The 17,042-nt window shown below is 52.4% G+C and overlaps 2 protein-coding genes across 3 annotated transcripts in view; both read left to right on the top strand.

Annotated features, from left to right (window-relative positions):
- Positions 1 to 17,042, top strand: part of LOC122906968 (ubiquitin carboxyl-terminal hydrolase 12-like) — a 233,103-nt gene that overhangs the window by 112,288 nt on the left and 103,773 nt on the right. The gene's annotated exons all lie outside the window — the stretch shown is intronic.
- On the top strand, positions 4,375 to 14,059 carry LOC122906966 (ral guanine nucleotide dissociation stimulator-like). 2 transcript variants are annotated; one of them, XM_044249493.1, is made up of 9 exons: positions 4,375 to 4,817; positions 5,906 to 6,093; positions 7,404 to 7,505; positions 8,484 to 8,872; positions 9,240 to 9,355; positions 10,224 to 10,331; positions 11,923 to 12,116; positions 12,704 to 12,763; positions 13,709 to 14,059. In XM_044249493.1, the coding sequence occupies exons 6-9, from the start codon at positions 10,239 to 10,241 to the stop codon at positions 13,920 to 13,922; spliced, it is 561 nt and encodes a 186-aa protein (XP_044105428.1). In that variant the 5' UTR covers positions 4,375 to 4,817; positions 5,906 to 6,093; positions 7,404 to 7,505; positions 8,484 to 8,872; positions 9,240 to 9,355; positions 10,224 to 10,238; the 3' UTR covers positions 13,923 to 14,059. The 2 variants fall into 2 exon arrangements, with proteins under 2 accessions (XP_044105428.1, XP_044105429.1); XM_044249494.1 differs by lacking the exons at positions 4,375 to 4,817; positions 5,906 to 6,093 and having other exon boundaries at positions 6,102 to 7,505.

The raw sequence follows: 17,042 nt of genomic DNA, 5'->3' as shown, positions 1-17,042 counted from the left end.
GGGAATATTAATCAGTCCCCAAAGAGAAGGGAATTTCAACATATGCTACAGCATGGATAAACCTTGAAGACATTATGCTGAGTAAAGTAAACGGTGAACCAGTCACCAAAGGGCAAATATGGTGTGGTTCCCCATATGTGAAATGCTGAGAGTAGTCAAATTCACAGAGACAGAAAGTAGGACAGTTGTTGCCAGGGGCTGGGAGGAAGGGAGAAGAGGGAGCCAGTGTTAATGGTGTGATGGTTAATTTTATGGCCACGGGGTACCCAGATATCTGGTTAAGCATTATTTCTGGATGTGCCTTCGAGGCTGTGGAGAGCCCGGACTAATATAAATGGATACAGGGTTTCTGTTTTGCAAGGCAAGAAGGGTTCTGGAGATGGATGGTGGGGAAGTCTGGATCGTGTATAATGCCACTGAACTGTGCCTTGAAAAACAATTAAAATGCTAAATTTTATGTTATATGTATTTTCCCATCATTTAAAAAAATGGGGGAACAAAAGAATAGCGCAATTTGCTCTCAGCCACACAACTAGCAAATGATGGAGTTTGGATTTAAAGTCGGATCTTTGGAACACTGAAAAAAATAAAATTAAGATGTTAAAATAAAAATGAAGCCATGGCTTAAACAGTTATGTAAAAAAAAAAAAAAAAAAATTCGGGTCTTTGTGATTCCAAAGTTCTGATTCAACACCAGGCAGTGGGTCTGTCTGTGGGACTGAGGCTGATCATATGTTGCTTCATAGAATATTTTGCAGTTGAGGTGGCGGGCTTTGTGGCGTGCTACTCTGAGAACCCTGGGAAACAACCACTCACAAGGCAGAGAGAGCGGGGGGGTGGGGGAGGGCCTTGGGGAAGTCTGCAGAACCCCAGACGGGAAGCCATAGAGATAGTAAACAGGTGGGGCATGGACCCTGGTCACCATTCCCTCTATGTTCCCCTCACGTATCTGGAGCTGCCCAAGCACAAGGCTTTATCTGCTATGGCCCGTGGGAGGTGGGGAGGATGGAGGCCATTCCTGACCCCAGGCTCCTCCTCTCTGCAGCTCAGCTGCGGTGCCTTCTGCCCCTGCTGCAGAGCATATAAGAAAGAAATTAGGATCTGGTGGGGGAAATGACCCAAATGAGACTGAAATCCCTCACGGCACCTGGAAAATTCTACTGTCTAAGTGGGAATATGAAGGATGGTGACAGAACAGATACCAAGTTCACAAATGTGGGAAAATGTCTTTCTTTCTCTGTCACCCTCAGTTTTCAGAGACAGACACTGGGACAAGGTGCCAGTAGCTTTTTCGCAACAGCTGCTGATGTTTTATGAATCTACTGTGTGTCAGGTAGCCTGTTGTTTGCCCTCTTCCTTCACCTTCAGGAATAGTGGTTGGAAATTACTAGTTGGTTCCTCTCTCCCTTGGATCCCATGACATACCACAGAACTCCCTCAGTAAATTACTTTTTTTTTTTTTTTTGCTTAAGTCAGTTTAAATAGATTTCTGTTACTTTCAAGGGTCTGTGACTAAAGTGGTTCATACTCATTTTATAGATGATGAACCTGAAGCTGGAGGAATTTAAGGATACTCCCAAAGCCAGCAAATGGCAGTAACAGCCCGTGATCCCGGGTCTGTTTGGCACTAAGGTCAGCCTTTTCTGTGTGCTGCCTCCCCGAGGGGTTGTCGTCACAGGATGTGGTCCGTAGACAATAGCGTCACTGCTCTACCCGGAAGGGAGAGGAATGGGCTGTGCAGGGGCCTGAGGTTGGCGACTGGCCAGGCCTGCCAGGAGAGAGTGGGTTGGGGGTGGAGGTCCATGAGGGGCATCCAGGGAAAGGCCCACCTTGAGGAAGAAACTTCTAAGACAGAGGCTCTTGGCACTCAGAACAATCTGTTCAGCCTTGACCCTTCACCATCTAGGGGAGGCTTCCCTTCTAAGTTATTAATACCACAAGTACTGGCACAGGTCTTTCTTGGATGTAGAGTTTTGAAAGTAGGATTAGTGATAAATATTTTATATTCAAAATCATTAGCTTGAAGGCAGCTTTTGGCTGGAAAGCTCTAGGTGGATTTTGATTTCCCACTTTCCTGTTCCCTGTCCTGTCCGCCCCCCATACACACCTAGGTGACAGAGTCCAAGTGTGCTGAGGACAGAATGTCCCGTCTGAAGGACAGACAACCTATCCGAGGTGCTTTTCCCAAGCATACAGTTTCTACTCTGCAACACGTAAGTCTCAGTCTGGGTTGTTGGTTCCCTGAGGGGGCGGGACCACCAACGCTGCCAGCAGGGGCTCAGGGCTCTCCAAGTGAGGGAAACACTGGGCAGCTCTGGCCTTGGAGAGATTTTACACACCTGAAGGACAATCTGTGTAGTTGGAGGATACCTGTACTCTGTGGGAGGAAGCCTGCTTTGCCCGTTTTCTTCAAAGACAACCAGACATGTCTCTAGATGTGGAGACAGCTTTTCTTACTGGTTGGGGAGGGGGGTTCCAAAGGGTTTGCTGAGGTTGGCCTGAGCAGAGTGAACTCACCCCTTCGCCTACCTTCTTACCTGGACTGTTCACCTGGAGGCAGATGCTGTCAGCAGCACGAACCTTTCTGTTGTGGTAAAGCAGGTGACATCCCTATCCGTTTCCTGTCTCCTGCCTTTGTGCGTTGGTGACTGACCTGGTACCATCTGACCGTTCCACCCTGTCCTAGGCTGGCACAGATTCCCATCCCTACTCTGGTTGGCACTCCGAGATAGACCCATCCTGGCCTTTCTGAAAACATGGGGGCATAAAGATATTGTTGTATAATTATAAGACTGGAAAAAAAATCAGTACCCAAGACTCCATATTTAAAATATCTGATGAACAAAAAAAGCTAACGCCGTGACTCATCAGTTGGACTGTCGGATCTGTGGACCGTGGCTGAATCTCCCCTAATTCACTCGTCCTCAACCCTGCTGATGTTTCACACCGGCTCCTGCGAAGGGTAGACATCTGAGATATCCAGGGGGCCAAGCAAGCCATTCATTTCCCCTCTCTTCATCCCTCAGGAGGACAAGCCACTTTAATTGGAAGAATCACAAATTGCTGTGTTGAATCGAACCCGTATAGTAAGTAGTCTTAGTAGAGAAACCCTTGTAGAGTTTAGCTTAAATGGGCCTTTCAGTGATTTTGAATTATGATTCTTGTCACAGTATAGAGTAACTCAGCTCCTGAAGTTTTTTTCCTTAAGATTTTATTTCTTTACTTGACAGACAGAGCCTCAGTGAGAGAGGGAACACAAGCAGAGGGAGAGTGAGAAGCAGGCTCCCTGCTGAGAAGGGGGCCCGATGTGGGGCTCCATCCCAGGACCCTGGGATCATGACCTGGGCTGGAGACAGATGCTTAACTGACTGAGCCACCCTGGTGCCCCTCTGAAAGTTTTTAAAAAGCATCTGTTTATTTATTCATAGAGCAAACGTTTGCTGAGCACCTCGTTGGTGTCAGGCGCTATGCGGGGTCCCGTGGCTGGCCCTGTAGCCGGTCAGGGACCATCCGCCCTTGCAGAGGGCCACTGCTTAGGGCAGAGAGCCAAGTAGGTGAACCCTTGCCGGAGGGAATATGCTCTCCTGGCAAACATGGGTTGTATGGGCGGTGTAGCTAGAAGGAATCAGGACTCCTGGGAAGGTGTGTGGAAGCCAGGTGTCTGTGTTCAGACCTGGCAGGTGACTGGGAGTTAGCGAGCAGCAGGAGGACAGTGTTACAAGCAGAGGGACGTAAGTGGCAAATGCCCAGAGGTGAGGGAGAACATAGCGCCCACTTCAGGGACTGAACTTCATTGTTGGTGCTGGGGGGCATGGAGGGTTGGGAAAGGGATAAAATGGTGAGAACTTCTTCTGGAGAGACAAGCATGAGCTAGGTGACCAAAGGCAGAGAGAACATGGTCAGAAATTTGGACTTTTGTCCTGAGACCAATGGGGAACCACTGAAAAGCTCTTAGCAGGGAAGTTACGTGATCCAACTGACATTTTAGGAAGATTGTTTTGGCTTCAGGATGGGAAGTGGGTTGGAGGTGGTGGGGAGAGTGTGGGTGGGAACCTGCTTAGGAAGCCATTGGAGGGATGTAGTTGGAGGTCTGGGAGCCTGAACCAGAGAGGAGAGGGAGCCGAGCGGGCAGAGGGAATATATTTGCAGCATTAGATCGACTATGGGAGGGAGAAGGGGTGGGGGACGGTGATCCCATGACTTCTGTGTGAGCAGATGGATGGAAGTTGGTGTGATTCTCCAGGAGGTGGGACACGAAGAGAATCAGGCTGGGGTGGGGGGCTGGGTTGCCATGGGGAGACGTAGTTACACTGGTTTTGGACAGCTGAAGCTCCAAATGATAATGTCCAGAAGGCAGGCAGACCTTCTGGAGCCACAGGAAAGGATGGTGAGGTCCATCACCACAAACCTAGTATCTAAAGACATAGGGACAAAGGTGCTGGCCCAGGAGAATGGGTGCATGGAGAAGTGGGGAGACAAAGGCCTGGGACAGGACTTCTCAACGACAGCACTGCTGACACCTTGGGCTGCATAATTCCATGGTGGAGAGTGTCCTATGCATTACGGGGTGTTTAGCAGCATCTCTGGTCTCTACCAGTAGAGCTCCCTACTTGTGATAGACACGATTTCTTCTGGTCATTGCCAGATCCCTCCTGAGGCCTGAAACTGTCCTCTCTTGAGAATCATTGGCCTACGACAAAATAACGAGAAACATGAATTTTTAGAAAATGGGAAGAACCTGAAAAGGAGAAAAGGAGGAACCTGAGAAGGAGACTGGGAAGCAACGGCCAGAGAAGAGGGAAGAAAATCAGGAGAGTGTGAGAAACTAGAAAGTATTTAGAGGGGGACGAGTGGGTCTGAGCTGTCAAATATGCTGAGAGGCTGGGGACGAAGATGAGGACCCCACCAGAAGTAGGGTCAGGAAGTGGCCCACCTGTGTGCCAGGAGCCCCAAGAGGAGGTGGCCTGAGTGGGGCAGTGGGCGGGAGGGGGACAGAAATCAAGATGGTGAGGCTTTCCTGTCAGGAGTGGGGGGGGGCAGTGGCTGGAGAGGGTGACTATGGACGGCACTTTCAGGAGGCGGGGCTGGGGACAGGAGACATGGCTCTGAAGGCGGTGAGGGATCCCAGGAGCTTTTGGTTAAGATGAGAGAGACTTGTCCACGGGCAGTGTTGCTGGGAGGGGTGGGCGATGAACGTGGGGAGAGGGGAGGGGGTGAAGCTGCAGGAGCGATGGAAGCAAAGGACAGGAGGGGATGGGAAGCCAGACATGGGGGAGAAAAGCCGCCTCTGTCTGGTCCTGGGAGGGGAGGATAGGAAGCACAGAGCCTGAGGACATTCCCGTATGGAGGCTTCTGTTTACCAGAAAAGCAGATGAGCTCATTTGCTGGTGAGGCCACAGAGGTGTGAGTGAGCAGGGGAGTTGGAACAGCTGTTATTGGGAATGGGTGAGAGAACACAACACAGAGACCAGAGTTTGGTGGGGAGGTGACGGTGGAGGGTAAGAGCTGAGAGGCAGGTGAGGCTGGAGGCTGTGGCTTTATGGAGATGCCAACCTTCAGAGTCTGCAGCTTCCTCTAGCACAGCTCAGTTGCCTAGGGCTGGGGTTCCATGGAGGGACATCCGGCAAGGGAGCAGAGGCTGCTGATAAGAGGGGTTGATGGGATCACTGAAGAGTGTGAGCTCCTGAGGAGAAAGTGTGACAAGGGGTCCCACTGTTCCTGTCACCCCACCAAGGACAGAGGGCCCAAGGGAAGCATTACCAGTCCATGTGCTGTCTGTCCCACTCTGGAAGAGCCGGGGGGCAGAGGGGACTGGGGCCTATGTTAATCATTAGGCTATTCCAGTTGGTTTCCCCATTTTATAAGATCAGTTCTGCTTCATGATCCAACTGGTTCACCCCTGTAGGTCACATCTGAAGACCCCACTGGCCAGAGGTGTAAGGGACTCATTCCATGACCTCAGCCTGTCGGATGACCCGAGAGCTGTGACCAGAACCAAGTCACGTCTCAACAGCCTGGCCACATCCAGGGTTGTGTGCCCCAGTGCCTCTGTATTGAAGCCAGAGGGATTGTTCCAAAAGCACTAACCGGAAGGTGCCCGTTCACCACTTCAACCCTCCTGTGGTTTCCCATCATATCAAGAATGAAATGCAAACCCACTGTCAGGGTTTCCCTGGGCTTGGGCTCTGCTTCTTTTGGAGCTTATCTGGCCTACTCTCTGCCTCATAGCTGTACTGGCATCCACTGTTCAGTCCTCCTACCCCAAGGCCTTTGCATGTTCTGATTCTGCAGGCGGGAACTACTCCCCCATCTTCCCAGGACTGGCTCCTTTTCATCATTCAAACTGGCTCACATGCCATCTACTCAGAGGTTTCTCTACTCAGCGTCATGCCATTCAGAGCTGTCCTCCGCAGCCAGGCAATCCTGATCACATTTCTTGGCTTATTGTCTTTATAGCATTTACTGTGGTTAAAATGACCTTGTTTTGTGTTTGCTCATTTACTGATCGTCTGTCTCTCTCATGGGAATGTCAGATCCCTAAGAGCAAGGACCACGTCTAGTTCCATGCTTTGCCCCTAGGGGGCAGCCCAGCTAGGATCACTTAGATGGTGAATGATACTTTGGACAGTGTCTCGCACACATTCAACATCTGTGGGGCGGGGGGATGCTGAGTTATTAAACAGGATTTCCTAGAGTCCAACTGCAGCTGCTTTGGAATAATCACATTTCCTATGATATCACAAAGCTGTTTGAAGAGCACCCATGAGTCTCTCGTCTTCCAAAGTTCTCCTGGAGGGTGGCTTGGAGGCAGGTTCACTCAGGTGTGAATGAACGGTCAGTCTTGCAGAGGAGACTCAGCACTGCCCTCCCGCCAGCGTCGTGTCCCCCAGGCCTGTTGTCGTTGCCCTGGGAGCAGGCTGGAGACAGGGGCAGTTTGCCAGGAACCTTAGCTCCAGCCTTTTGCCGTCTAATTCAATGCATCCAAAGATAAACAGAAATATCACCAAATCAGAAGCTGTCCTCAAATCCAAAGCTCACAATTAGCGAAGGTGAAGCTTCCTGAGCTGCGTTGGCACAAGGTCTGGAAACAGCCCTGAATGAAGCCACCTAGTGCCCGACAAAGGCAATCGTTTCTACCCAAACGAAACTGGAAAGATCCGCCAACTGCAGTGCCTCCGTCTGGTGCACTGACTGGGTGCTCGGGTTCCAGCAATCTTAAGTCCCAACCCAGCCTTAGATGTGACCTGCCCTGCTAACTGAGGAGACACGGTTAAGGGGCGGAAATCGCTTCCCTCTGTTGGAGGGCTCGAGGGTGCGCCTGAGATTATTAAAAAAATGACAAAGAGCTGTACCATCCCCTGCACTCTTGACCGTGTGTATTGAGAATGCTTTTGCCCTCCTAGATCATTTGTAGGAACAGAATCTGAATACTGGGAAAGCACACCTTGGGAGAGCTATTGATCCCTGAGAACCCAGGAGGACTAGCATCTTGGGATGAACACCCGGTGAGGCGCCCCCTGGGCAAGTGTCCACACCCCATCCCACCCCACCCCGCTTATGCCCAGCACTGGTTCTGAGGGTTCCAGATCAGCCGCGGCTGTTTCCCGCCTGCCCACAGGACGAGACTGTGAACCCAGAGGCTTTGCGTGCTGGCCAGGGCTCTCACGTGGCTGCGAGTGTGCTTGCACGGAGCTGGGAGGGGAGGGCAAGGCATGCCTGCGGCAGCACGCAGCTGTTCATGCTAACTCGTCAACCCTGCAAGTGGGGTAGCGGTGGGAATTTCCTCCTTCAGTGGGTGGGAACGCAGTGTCCCCGGGGCTCTCAAGACAACACTTGGGGGTCCCAGGTGAGGAGTCTTAGCTGTTGGGTGTGGCCCGCATTAGCTGGACTGAGTGGGGGGAGTTAGGAGAGGGACCAAGGCGGACCCTCTCCCAGGAGGGAGCACTGGGGGAGACCCTGCTTAATTGGCCTCGGGTTTGGGTTCATGTAACTGGATTATTGCCCAGGCTGGGCCTTGTTAAACCACAGAGCCTGGTTCCTTTCCTTTGTCACACTGGGGAATGACCCTAGAGGAATGTGGAAACTAGATTAGCAACAAGGTTCAAGGTTGGGGAGAGCAGTTGCTCACATAATTCCCAGAGTGTGAAAGAGGGGTGGAGGCTCTTTGTTATTTTATTCCATTTCCTTGTTTTCACTTTGTCCACACTAGCCCCAACTACACATACGAAAAGGGGTGGTCTTCTCTTGTTTTTAACCCAAAAGATTATAAACTGGATGGCAGGGATGCCACTTCCCCGGATATGATTGGCACACAGTGATGGCAAGGGGTGCCTGGCGCCATGGGGCAGTGACAGGCCAGGCAGCCTGGTTTCCTGCCCCAGCTCTGTGTAGTTACTGGGCCACTGGTGGGCTGTTATTCTGCCTGCCAGCCTCAGTCTCCTCATCTGTGAAATGGTCCTAACACCTGTCCTACCATCTCATAGGACGGCTATGAAGATCATACTGACCAACTGTGAGGTGTCGGAGGTCTTGCCAAGGCTTCTGCTTCTTCTAGACTCCTCCCAGGAAAGTGATCACCCAACTATGCTGTGATTCGGAGTACAGGGCTTTACAGAGTAGAAAGCCAGGATGTAGCTTCACGGTTTTCAGCCATTTTCCCTAACTGATGTCTGGGAACTCTGAAGCATTCGGACCCCACCTAGCCTTCTGCGGACCACCGGGATACTGAGATCATGCTGTCACACCTGGGATATCACCCCACTTCACCCCTTGAACACTTTTAAGCCAGGAATGTCCCAGACAGGGGTAGACACCTAAGTGTTTCAATCATGCATCTGTCTGTCGATGGAAACTTTGCAGTAGGCTCCTTCGGGTAGGTGCCTCCCCTCGGATGTATCCATAGCCCCATCACCCGCATAACTTGTTCCCACCCAAGGGCCAAGGGCCAAGACTCCAGTCCCTTACTAAGGGATTTCATTAAAAATACAAAGCCTAAGTTCTTGAGAAGCTATTACCCAGCCCTTTGTAGGTGAGGCTGTCGTCTTCTGGGACTCCAGAATGTGAGCACCGATGAACACATGTGTGCACACAGGAGCGAGTGTGCCTGTGCACACAAACACTCACACCCCAGGAGGGAATGTGGGGTGGGATGTGATTACTAGTAGATTCCAAGAAGTTGATAGGAGGGAGGAAATTGGGAGGTATTTCCTACCTGTGACAGCACTCCTCTAACATCATAGCTATTATCCAACCTATGCCTGTGGACATCTGATAGAAAGACATGCTGGAATCATCCATATTTTGCAGAGAAGACCATCCCTGTGAGGCACAATGGCTTATCTAAGGTCCAAACCAGGTAAGCATAGAGACTTGTGTCTGAAACTAGGTGTGTTTGCAAGCTGGGGCCCTGGCTGCTCCCCGACCTTCCCTGGGGGCCTGTGGAGAGGGGTGTGTTGGGGTCACTGTACAGATAAGATGTGTCCTTGCATGCAGAAGGGGGATGAGGAGATGGCAGAGGGGAGCACTGTTCATGTAGGGGTCCAACCAGGAGTGGGCCCTGGGAGGGGATCACAGGCAGTGATGTCACTGCCTGGATCACAAAGGCCCACAACTTGTAACCCCTGCAACCAGGACCCACACTCTAGTCCGGTATCAGGGCTATTTGGACAGAAACGTCTGACACAGAAAGATGTTTTTGTGTTGTCTACGTACATCCCGGGGCTCTGGGGACCAGAACCCCCAGGAAAATGACTTGTTCCCTTCCTGGAGACATTGGCTAAAACCACCCCCACGATGCCTCAGGGCGTTTCGAGGGATATGCCATAAGGTACTTACTACTGAGGAGACTATGCGATGCTCACCCCTCTAAACTGTCCTAGGGAAGCCCCAACACTTCCTCTGGAGTTTGAGGGGAGGAGGGATATGTGGGGTTTCCCGTTAATGGGCTGGAGGAGGGTGAGCACAGTGGATACCCTGGTGATCCCTTCTTGTTCACACAATGTCATGGTGGGCTGGGTTCATAGGGCATTCCTGAGGTGCCTCTTAGCTGTGCCAGAGCACATCCAAGGCCCTGAAGCTGGGCCACGTTTCTCTCCTTGGGGGAGGGGTCTGCATCCTGGGCTGTGGTGTGTCTGGAATGGAGCGCCCTGGGTCTGAAGACCAGCAAAGGCCTCCAGACAGGGCTCTAAGGCCTCCTGCCTGGCTGCCGGGCACTGTCTTTACAGAACGCTCCAGAGGACATGGTGCAGGAGCTGAATGTTGACATCCCCTGCTCTCCTTCCTCGAAGGACAAGAAGCCGCACAGGGCCAACGGAGTCTGGCGCTGGCTCAGGGTGAGTGCAGGTGCTGGGGAGACCCGACCCCCTGGCGCCGATGCAGCACCAAGGGCCCCACTTCCTAGAAGCCAGCCTGGCCTCCTAGAGTCCTGTACTCCCATGAATCTGCATCCCATCTATTTCCCAAACTGGCCCTCATGGTCCTGCCCACGACTTCGACAGAACCAGGGTCATTGTCCACATACTTATAGGAATATCATTAAAGAGACTTTAGACCAGATCTCATCCCATTTATCTAGACTCCTTTTGCCCTGTGCTAGGCATTTTCCTAACTCGTGCTCCCAGGGGTCCCCATTGGCCCAACAGTTCCTTCCTCAGGTTATACAAATCTTGCAAATGATCATTTGCAAGAGTGAGTTGAGAGACTCTGATCCAAAAGGACATGGGGCCCATGGTACTCTGTCTCTTGCTCTGTGCTTTTGTTTTGATGGAACACATCTTTGGGGCCCCTAGGGTGAGGAACATGGGCCTCACTGCACTGCACGGCAGTCCGGAAGGCCAGTCATTTATCACCGGCATCGAGCCCTTTACAGGGACAGGACTGGATATAATCCTCTTCTGTGGCCAATGAACAGGCTGCATCCTATAGCCTATGTGCCCTCCTATCCTAAGCCCTCTCACCTAAAACGTCTGTGTTCTCATCTCAAGAATGAGATGTGTTGGGTGCCGGGGTGGCTCAGGGGGTTCAGCCTCTGCCTGCAGCTCAGGTCATGGTCTCATGATCCTGGGATCGAGGCCCACGTCAGGGTCTCTGCTTAGCGTGGAGGCCTGCTTCCCCCTGTCTGGCTGGCTATCTTTCTGCCTACTTGGGACCCCCCTCTCTCTCTCTGTCAAATAAATAAATAAATAATCTTTCAAAAGAATAAAAATAATGGGCTATGTCATGAGAAATTACAGGATCCATGCCACTCCTGCAGGGACGTGCTACCAATACTCCGCTCACAAAAGGACCTGAGATACTAGCAAGTTCAGACATCATTTTTTTCAATTCTTTGTATGGATATCAAGAACATTTTCTCTTTTCCTTTAAGGTTTCTTTCTTTCTTTCTTTTTTTAAATTTCATTTCTTTATTTGACAGACAGAGATCACAAGTAGGCAGAGAGGCAGGCTGAGACAGAGAGGGGAAGTAGGCTCCCCACTGAGTAGAGAGCCCGATGCGGGGCTCGATCCCAGGACCCTGAGATCATGACCTGAGCCAAAGGCAGAGGCTTTAACCCACTGAGCCACACAGACACCCCTTCCTTAAAGGGTTCTTAATTGATTGGTTGATTGATGGATTGAGTGGGAGGCAGGGGGAGAGTGGGGAGAAAGAGGGAGAGACAGAATCCTCAAGCAGACACTGCCCTATGGACACAGCCCTACGAGGAGCGCATTCTCAGGACACGGAGACCATGACCTGAAGCAAAACCAAGAGCCTTAGGCTGAACCCAATGAGACACTGAGTCAGGCGATTGTTTTTCGAACTCTGGGCTCTCTTGTCCCACCTCTTGCATAAGTCCCTGAGATCTGGGGGCTCATTCTGCCCTCCAAGCCCCAACCCTCCTGGTGGCCACAGCACTGACTCATGTCTCCTCTGATTCACCTCAGGGGAAAAATGGTTCAACGAGGAAAAGGAATAAGACCTCGATACTATGGAACACTCGGGCCAGTTCCTTGGAGGCCATTGTTGATTACCTGGTGACTGCCGTCATAAAACAAGATCTAAACTATGTTCATATGTTTCTGGAAATATACCGCACATTTGCTACCACCCAGGAGGTGCTGGCACTCCTCTTTGCAAGGTGAGCACCCTCCCCTGCCCCTAACTGCTCCGTGGGATTTGGCCAATGCCTGGTTGTGAGACTTTGGCAGGACCCCAAGCTTCCCCAAGCTTCCCTTGCTCCTAACTGGGGCAGAGGTTTTATAGGGACTCAGGGCGGTCTTGTAGGGAAAGAATACTTGGGAGACTGCGCCAGTGGAAAAGTCTGCTGTTGGGCCTGTGGGCATGCTCTTTGAACATTCCCGTGTCCCTCATGATGAAGCCTCTGCCTCATCCCTGACTCTCACTGTGATCTTGAGCTGGGCTCCTTTGCCATTGAAAGGGAGATCTGAGATTCCTTCTGGGGTCTGTGTCTGGGTGAATCCAGAGCAGGCATCCCTGAGGGTGAGCAGGGGCCAGGCCCACTCAGATATCGGTGATGGGCTGGTTGGGGCCCTTTCATTCAGCAAGCATTCAGGAAGCCCCAGTAGGTGGAGGCAATAATCTAGGAGCTGAATGGGGTCCCTGCACAGAACAGACAGCACCCCGGGGCTGCAGGCTAGTCGAGGGTCAGGCGGTGAGAGCCAACATCCACAGACATCTCATGCGATGCCCCCTGTCCTCCTCTAGATTCGGATGTGTTTACTCCACGGATGACGAGGTCGGCGGGCCCCAGGAGCAGCACAACATGTGAGTAAGCTTTGGCTGCTCCAGGAGGGCCTTCCCTCTCCAGCAGGGTAGTGAGGGTACTATGAGTTCGAGGGGCTGCTGGACCTTCACGCACACCTCTGTGATTCCTGCTTTACGGTAAAGGTCTGAGAGCTTCTGCTGGAAACTGGGAAGGTGCCCTGGGGAGCTGAGGTAGGTGTGTGAGCACTGTGGGAGAGCAGAAGGGGATGGAGGACAGCTTCAACCCCTGAGAGGGTCATGCTCCATCCCTGCGCCCTCCCAGCTCTCTCTCTACCCCAATTCTGGGACCCAGAACGCAGGATTTAGGAACCATCGCACAGCATTCTGTTGGCACCTGCATGCTGGGTGCTCAGAGGGGGCTCAGGGAGAGTGGTGACCCAGTAGAGCTCAGGGAGCAGACATCCCACACCCTGTGGGAGGTGAGTGTCAGTGGAAACAGACCTAAAGATCACAGGAGAGTCCATCCATACCTAGTGAATGGGCAGAGGAGGTAACGGTGGAGGTATGTGGAGGGTCCCGGGAAGGCCTGGCTAGAGACAGAGTCCCTTTGTTCCCTCCTTGGTTGGATCTTCATGGAGCAGAGGCGAGTGCAGTGAGGATAATTAAGAGGTCAGACACTACCCCTCCCTGGGCACATGCAGTTGAATTCAACTGGCACGTGGGCAAGGAGACAGACTGAGGAGTGCGTCCAGCTCCCCTAAGAAGTCCAGAAATGCTCACCCCATTGATCAAGGACTCCCACTCCTAGCGGCTTTTGGCCAGCCTGCTGTGTGGGAGCAGGCCTGTCTCGGAAGGACTGCCAGGTCGCAGGTGGACAAGGAGTCCGACAGGTCTGGGACAGGAGCTGGAAGCCCAGGGGCCCAGGTTCCCACAGGGGTTCCCGGGAATATTGGTTTGGATGCGTACCCTGTGCTCTGACTTCTCTGCCTCCATGTCTGTCCCCAGGGCCGTCTATGCCATCCTGGATACGTGGGTGGAAAGATATCCAGGGGATTTTGTGCAGCCTCCGGACTTTCCCAGCTTGCACGCGCTGCTGGCCTACCTGCAGGTCAATGTGCCGGGCTCGGACTTGCAGCGCCGTGCCCAGCTTCTGTTGCCAGAAAGGCAGCGCGCTGAGACCACAGAGCCAGAGGCTGGGGGTGAGGAGGACTGGGGGTGACTGATGTGGGCCTGAGGAGGAGGCAGGGTGGGCCACCCTGAGGAAGCCTCCGTAGATTGTCGTTGGGCCGAGAGAAGTGAGACGTCTCAGATCCCTGTCCCCATGGGCCTCCATTGGGGACAACTTCCAGGGGCTGGGTCTTGAAGGCAGACCACGCTGAGTGGTGGTGGGGAAAGGGAAAGGCAAAAGGGAAGTCAATCAAGCTGACGATGCTTTCTCTTCTTGGAGCTACAGCACCGGCCCCAGAGCCAGATCAGGTTGTGCCTCAGGAAGTCGTTCCAGCAGCCACTCTGGCACCCGCTGCACCTCTGGGGCCTGAGCTGGCCCCTGCCTTCCCTGCTTCGGCGGATCACAATGGATCTGGAAGACCAGTGACCCCCTCTGACCCGTTGGGGCCAGGGCAGATGGTCATCAGGGCCCTTGTTCACTTCTCTGCCACGGAAGAGCCACCTGGCCTTAGGCCATTCCTGGATGACCAGCAGGGTCCTGCCCCCGAGCTGCCGCCCCCTGCCTCCGTGGAGCAAGCAGGCTCCGCTCCCGAGCTGCCGCCCCCTGCCTCCGTGGAGCAAGCAGGCTCGACCCCCGAGCTGCCGCCCCCTGCCTCCGTGGAGCAAGCAGGCTCCGCTCCCGAGCTGCCGCCCCCTGCCTCCGTGGAGCAAGCAGGCTCGACCCCCGAGCTGCCGCCCCCTGCCTCCGTGGAACAAGCAGGCTCGACCCCTGAGCTGCCACCCCCTGCCTCCGTGGAGCAAGCAGGCTGGGCTCCTGAGCAGCACCTCGTGCTTGTTACAACCAGAAAACATGTTTTTCCTATTCCCCTCATTGCTCTGTTTATATTCCTTCTGTTTTGTGTATATGTATATAATTACATAAGAGATTTAATTGAATAAAGTAGAATTTGAGTTTACATAAAATTTGACTCGCATCCTTTGCAGTGGGATATGAAGGTCTCATTCGGTCCATTCAGAGTGTTGCACAACCAGGTCGTTCTACAACGTTTCCGTCACAGAGACCCCCGCGCTCCTCATCGCTCACTGCTCAGTCCCTCCCCCAGTCCCTGCAACCACTGCTCTTCTCTCTGTCGCGGCCACTTCATCTCGACTTGGATTTTCCTCTGCCTGGAATCCTACAATATGGCCTTCTGTGTCTGTCTGCAGAACAGAAGAGTGATTCCCCTCCTTTCCAACTTCGTTATACAAATAACATTTTATTACATAGGACTGTTCCTGAAAGAACAAAGATCACGGGAAGCCCCCAGATGAACTGTTTTCCTTATCTGTGCTAGGTTTCCCTTTTAGAAGCATGCCTGGAAAAGCAGAAACCACGAGAGAAATGTCTGGGTCCATGAGACACCTTTACATGCTTTCATTTTTCTGGATAGTCTACGTTTCAACTATTCTAATGGGCATATTATCAAATATTAAAATTATATCTTAAATATTCTCATTTCTTGCTAACAAGTTAGGTCGTAAAAGAGTTCTTTAGGCTTTATCCAGAATGTGTTTATTTATTAAATAATGATTTAAAGATGAAAAAAGGAAGGCATGTTCCTTCTACCAATGAATGATTCCCTATAATACACGGCGTCCTTCTCTGCCTTTCCCTCTAAGTGTAGTGTGTGTGTGTGTGTGTGGGCCTGCGTGTGTGCACATGTATGTGACAGAGTGGGGCAGGGAAGGTTCCGGGGCTGTGCTCTTGTTCTACCTTTAGTCCCGTCAGTGGGCAGACACTGTCGCTCTGTCCCCTTGGGCATTCTCAGTGACAGCATTCAGGAAACCCCTCTGTTGGACAACTAATTCATTTCCAGTTATTTGACTCTCATAATGTAAGCGATAAGCATGTCTGTGACATACATGCCTGTTTCTTTAGGAATGATTCCTATAAACACCAACACTGGAACACGCTTTACCCACATTTTTAGGGGACTGGCTGCTGGCTCCTCTATGCTGTCTTCATTAGGGAGAAGCATTGCTTTGGAAAGGAGGGATTTAGGATTCTATAGATGAGACCTGAAATCATGAGGAGGACAAGCCAGCAGTGCTGACGTCAGGGTCCTGGGTGTGACCGTAGAGCATTGGGGAGGCTGCCCATAGCCCGCCTCATATGTGTTCTCCCAGACGCTCCCCTGCCCCGTGTCCTGGAACATACCTCACCCATGCCCTGTCTAGTGACACGCTCCAGGCACTCCAGCCCCCCGGGCTCAATCACCCAGACTCTAACTGGAACGACCAGACCCTGCTCCAGGCCAGCAGAGGGGCACAGGCCAGGCCACTCCTCTCGGCTTGCTCCCTGTCCTTCTTGGCTGAACCCCATCCTCTCAGGGACTAACCTCTAAGGATGGTGCCGGTCAGTGGGTTACAGACAAGTGTTCATGCAGATGGAGTTTTAGTGGCAACAGCAAGAGCCACGTGAACTGTGTGAGCAAGAGAGGCCTTTATAAAGCACATCGGCTGCTCATGGAAGCTGCAGGATGGACAGAGCCTCAACCAGGGCCTTTGGCACTGGACAGAGCTCATCCACACCCTCAGGATCCTCTGGCTGTGACCCCAACCCTGCCAACCCCAACCTTGGTATCCCTCAAGTTAAGCTTGTGTGAGAGAGGGGGCCGGGCTTCCTGCTGACACCCCTCCTCTCCCACAAAGTCCGGTAAGAGGGAGTCCCCTTGTTCTGAGTCTCTAATAGAGGTCATCATCAGTAACTCCTGTCTCGTCTGCCAGAAGATGGAGCTAACCAGGCACAGAAGATAGATCCTCAGAGAGAGGACATTTGGGGCTCTCCCTGAAGGAAGAGAGAGAAACACCAGCGAGTGGGACTCAGTGAGAAAGGGGAGTTCTGAGCACTAGGGGAGGGGCTGCCGTGGGCTGGGCGCTGCCTTACTGGTCAGGGGCTCAGGCTTCGTGTTGGCTTGCAGGGAGTGGCCAGGCTTCATCCCACCAACAGGTCCATCAAAAACCAAATTGACCTCCATCAAACATTTTCAACTCCAGCCACGAAAAGGCTCTGGGGCCCTGGCAGCCAAGGAGGCCTAAGACGCTATGTTCTATGAAGCCAGCATTACCCTGATCCCCAAACCAGGCAAGGACCATACCAAAAAGGAGAATTTCAGACCAATATCACTGATGA

Source organism: Neovison vison, chromosome 5 (genome assembly GCF_020171115.1).
Source record: "Neovison vison isolate M4711 chromosome 5, ASM_NN_V1, whole genome shotgun sequence".
In the NCBI taxonomy this organism is placed as follows: domain Eukaryota; kingdom Metazoa; phylum Chordata; class Mammalia; order Carnivora; family Mustelidae; genus Neogale; species Neogale vison.
This window is presented reverse-complemented; position numbering and strand designations above follow the sequence as displayed.

What these genes read in the sequence shown, in the direction of transcription:
- LOC122906966 (XM_044249493.1), top strand. Translation starts at nt 10,239, where the DNA reads ATGGTGCAGGAGCTGAATGTTGACATCCCCTGCTCTCCTTCCTCGAAG. An exon ending in CTGGCACTCCTCTTTGCAAG is followed by an intron (nt 12,117 to 12,703) that starts GTGAGCACCCTC and finishes GTCCTCCTCTAG; the next exon opens with ATTCGGATGTGTTTACTCCA. An exon ending in CCCCAGGAGCAGCACAACAT is followed by an intron (nt 12,764 to 13,708) that starts GTGAGTAAGCTT and finishes GTCTGTCCCCAG; the next exon opens with GGCCGTCTATGCCATCCTGG.